The following is a 4,210-nucleotide window of genomic DNA, read 5'->3' as shown; positions in this document are numbered from 1 at the left end:
AGGTAAGGACTTAAATAGGGAATAATATAAAACTAAGAATTAAAAAAAAAAAAAAAAAAACAATGTTACAAAAATGAAAAATAATATGTCTACAATATTTTTATAATTTTACATAAAAAAAAAAAAAAAAAAACAATGTTACAAAAATGAAAAATAATATGTCTACAATATTTTTATAATTTTACAACAAATTTTAAGTAGCAGGTTGTTACTGGTTGTTATTGTTTGGGCAAAAAAGTAATCTTAGTGTTAGTTTCAAATTTGAACCAATAACAACTAACCACCTGTAATTTATTGTAAAAATATTATAAAATATTATAAAATTAGTGTTAGCACCATCTCTCTACAAAAATTATTAATGAATTTGATTTTCGCCACGCAAAATATCTAAAAATAGATTTTACCATTAATGTTAGTTTTCACGTACTTCTACACTCTTTATTATTAACGACGTAATAAACAAAAAAGGTAATATTACCATTACATCCTTTGATTTCATTGGCACTTTACAGACAAGACACTGAGACACACACACTTATCAAAATCCTGTAAATACCCCTATCAATCTCTCTCTCTCTCTCTCTCTCTCTCTCTCTCATTCCATCTCCTTCATAAAAGCCCCTCTCAAGCAGCAGTCTTTTGAGGAGGAAGAGAGGAAGGGGTTGAGTGAAGAGAGAGAGAGAGAGAGAGAGATAACAGGGCTGCTTCACTTCATAAACAAATATTATGTGTTATTTCCTTATATCATTCACTGTTTTTGGTTTGATTCTTTGATGAGAAATCTCTACTATTTCATCTAAAACACTATCAAAAACCATATCTTTAGTGAAAACTGAAAACCCACGTTTTCTTTTTTCCTTTTCTCATTTGTTGAAACTTGTTGTTGAAAGAGAGGTTTTTTTGTGTTTTGTTTGGTCTTTTTTTTGGTCATTAGTAATGGCACCCAGTTTTGACTACGCGGTTTCAAGCCTTCTCTGTGGGGAGGACAATAGTATTTTAGATGATAACGATTATGGGGTTGTGGTGGAGGAGTTTGAGGCCACGTGGCATCATCTGGGTCATCGGAGCCGTAATCAAGACCGTGGCTTTGGTGGTGGTGGCGGCGGCGGTGGTAATGATGGGGTGCCATTGCAGAGTGATGAGTGTTTGGCTTTGATGGTTGAAAAGGAATGCCAGTATTTGCCTGGTGGTGATTACTTGAAAAAACTACTAAGCGGTGATTTGGACTTGGGGGCTAGAAAACAAGCTGTTGATTGGATTGGAAAGGTGGGTTTTTGTTTGGCTTTTTGCTTGTGTTGTGTGAATGAAAGGGTTTATGCTTTATACGTCCATGTGTGTTTCTGAGATGCGTTTTGTGTGTTTTACTGTTTCCTACTCCTTAATAATTCGGATCTTTACCTTTGGGAGATAAGGGTGGGGTGCCATTGCAGAGTGATGAGTGTTTGGCTTTGATGGTTGAAAAGGAATGCCAGTATTTGCCTGGTGGTGATTACTTGAAAAAACTACTAAGCGGTGATTTGGACTTGGGGGCTAGAAAACAAGCTGTTGATTGGATTGGAAAGGTGGGTTTTTGTTTGGCTTTTTGCTTGTGTTGTGTGAATGAAAGGGTTTATGCTTTATACGTCCATGTGTGTTTCTGAGATGCGTTTTGTGTGTTTTACTGTTTCCTACTCCTTAATAATTCGGATCTTTACCTTTGGGAGATAAGGGTTACTGTGGAATTGTTGGGCTTATGCAAACAAGTTGCTACCTTTACGATATCTTTATAAGTGTCATTAAATTTCAGATGATTTTGGTATAAAGAGCATTCATCATAGAGCGAACATTATAGGTGCGAACATGATAGGTGTTTCAAACTGCATCGAATCTTTAAAATAAATAAAAAAGTGATGATAGTATTAGTATATGGGTAACTTGAAGTGGTTAAGTGAGACATTGATTTTGGATTTAGAAGAATCCCAAAATGCCTAACACGATCTGAAGTGGCATTGGTTATCGGTGGCGTTACTATGTTTTACTTTCTTGCTTTTTTGCATGCCTTTGTTTTGATTTAAAATTTTCTTCCCTTGTTTAGCTACCGCTGAAGAACTGTTTGATTAATTTCATTTCGTTGTCATTGGTTGACGCTCGAGGCTAATGGTCATATTGGTGTAACAGGTTCATGCCCATTTCAATTTTGGACCTCTATGTGCATATTTAGCTCTAAGCTACTTGGATCGGTTCCTTTCTGCTTATGAATTTCCTGTAAGTTGAAAGATGAATCGGCTTTTCTTTTGGTAGTAACCTTTTATATAAAATGTTTTTGAAGCCCATCTCCTGATTGCATAAATGCTGCATGCACATTTGCAGAAGAACAAAGCTTGGACAATGCAATTGTTGGCTGTGGCATGTTTATCTCTTGCTGCCAAAATGGAAGAGACTGACGTTCCTCTATCTCTAGATTTGCAGGTTACAATCAATCTTAATTACCATCTGCATAGTGCTTAGCGTTCCTTTGTATTATTTTCGTGATGATCATAAACCTCTTAAACAGGTGGGTGATGCAAAATTTGTGTTTGAAGCAAGAACAATACAAAGGATGGAACTTCTTGTTTTGAGTACTTTGAGGTGGAGAATGCAAGCGGTTACCCCTTTCTCATTCATAGACTACTTCCTTTTCAAGGTCAATGGTGATCAATTCCCACTTGGTACATCCATTTTAAGATCAATCGAACTCATATTGGGCACAATTAAAGGTAACACATATGGAATGTAGTGTGAGAATTTCTCTGCAGTGGTATCAATTATGATAGAGAGAGACTGATGATTTTGATGTTTTGGTGGGTGCGAATTCAATGCAGGAATTGAATTCTTGGAATTCAGGGCTTCAGAGGTTGCAGCAGCTGTGGCAATAGTTGTTACAGGAGAGACCCAAACAATAGACATTGAGGCAGCAACATCTGTTCTCATTCAACATGTAGAAAAGGTATATATAATTGGTAGCCTAAGAATTAAAAAATGGGACATTCATGATGACTTTGCTTTTGCTCTTGTCAACTTTAGCTGACTACTCGCAAATTTGACTAAACCAAGACAATTTTTAACTGATCCCCCCCCCCCCCCTTCCTTTTTTTTTTCTTGGTTGTTGCAGGAGAGAGTGCTTAAGTGTGTTAATCTGATCAGTGATTTATCACTAATTGGTGTGTCTTTTAAAGATGCCACTGCTTCAGTCCCATCTGTACCACAAAGCCCAATTGGGGTGTTGGATGCCGCATGCTTGAGCTATAAAAGTGATGGGTCATGTGCAAATTTTTCAGATAATAGTCCAGATTCTAAAAGGAGGAAGCTAAACAGAACCTTTGAAGTGGAGCTATAAAAGTGTCATGGAATGTGGGATTTTCACTTCTCACCCAGAGCAAATATGCTTGATTCTGCTTCATTAGAGCTTTATTAGTTGAACATTTTATGAAGGTGCCCCTTATAAAGATACCGACAAAGTATGCAGATAAAAGGAGGATTGAAAAGGACAAGGAGAGAGGACCACTTGAATAAGTTAAAGCCATGGAATGGAGGATTGAGTAAAGGAATTAGCATCATGCTCGTAGCATGAAAAACAGTCACAAGCTGTTAAATATTAGACTTCTTAACGGCTAGAGACGGTAGAGAGACTAAGATTACAAAAATATAAAAGCAAAAAAAAAAAATGTTGTGTTTTGAGAGATATGATAGTTTGTGTAGGTTTGGAGTTTCATTGGTTTTTGGTTTTTGGTTTTTTTTTTTTTTTTTCCTTCTTTAAAAAAAAAAAAAGAGATACAAAAAAAGTTTCTAATATATATTTGCGAGAATTGTTTTACAAAGGTGTATTATGTTTTGTTAATGTTAATTACTACTTTGTTATTTTTTATTACTTTAGTCTCACGAGTTGATCCTTTACTTTATTCAGAGCCATGTCAGCAACTATTTGTTTGACCAACATTTGGTTAGATTGTGGGGTTTGCTGCTTTTAGTGCTTAGAAGATAACCTGCTGTGACCCATATGAGACTTTGGGAATGCAATATAATAATGCATGCCTAACAACCCCTGAAAATTAATATAATATAATACAAGTGTTGTTGCTTCTACGGACTTTAACTTATCTATTATATGATATGATCAATAGTAATATTTTAATGTAACCAAAAGTGGCCTGTCAATTAAATGTTTCAGAAGTAGCAATGGTCTGTTTATTCT

The 4,210-nt window shown here is 35.5% G+C and overlaps 1 protein-coding gene across 1 annotated transcript; it reads left to right on the top strand.

The window, feature by feature from the left end:
* The first annotated feature begins 555 nt into the window (after positions 1 to 555).
* LOC112005182 (cyclin-D2-1) lies at positions 556 to 3,884 on the top strand. Its single transcript, XM_065778052.1, has 6 exons — positions 556 to 1,266; positions 2,158 to 2,244; positions 2,350 to 2,448; positions 2,534 to 2,735; positions 2,841 to 2,965; positions 3,131 to 3,884. The coding sequence occupies exons 1-6, from the start codon at positions 937 to 939 to the stop codon at positions 3,353 to 3,355; spliced, it is 1,068 nt and encodes a 355-aa protein (XP_065634124.1). The 5' UTR covers positions 556 to 936; the 3' UTR covers positions 3,356 to 3,884.
* The last annotated feature ends 326 nt before the right edge of the window (positions 3,885 to 4,210 follow it).

Source organism: Quercus suber, unplaced genomic scaffold (genome assembly GCF_002906115.3).
Source record: "Quercus suber isolate HL8 unplaced genomic scaffold, Cork oak 2.0 scaffold_172, whole genome shotgun sequence".
In the NCBI taxonomy this organism is placed as follows: Eukaryota; Viridiplantae; Streptophyta; class Magnoliopsida; order Fagales; family Fagaceae; genus Quercus; species Quercus suber.
Note: the sequence above shows the minus strand (reverse complement) of the source record. Positions and strands in the feature narration are given on the sequence as shown.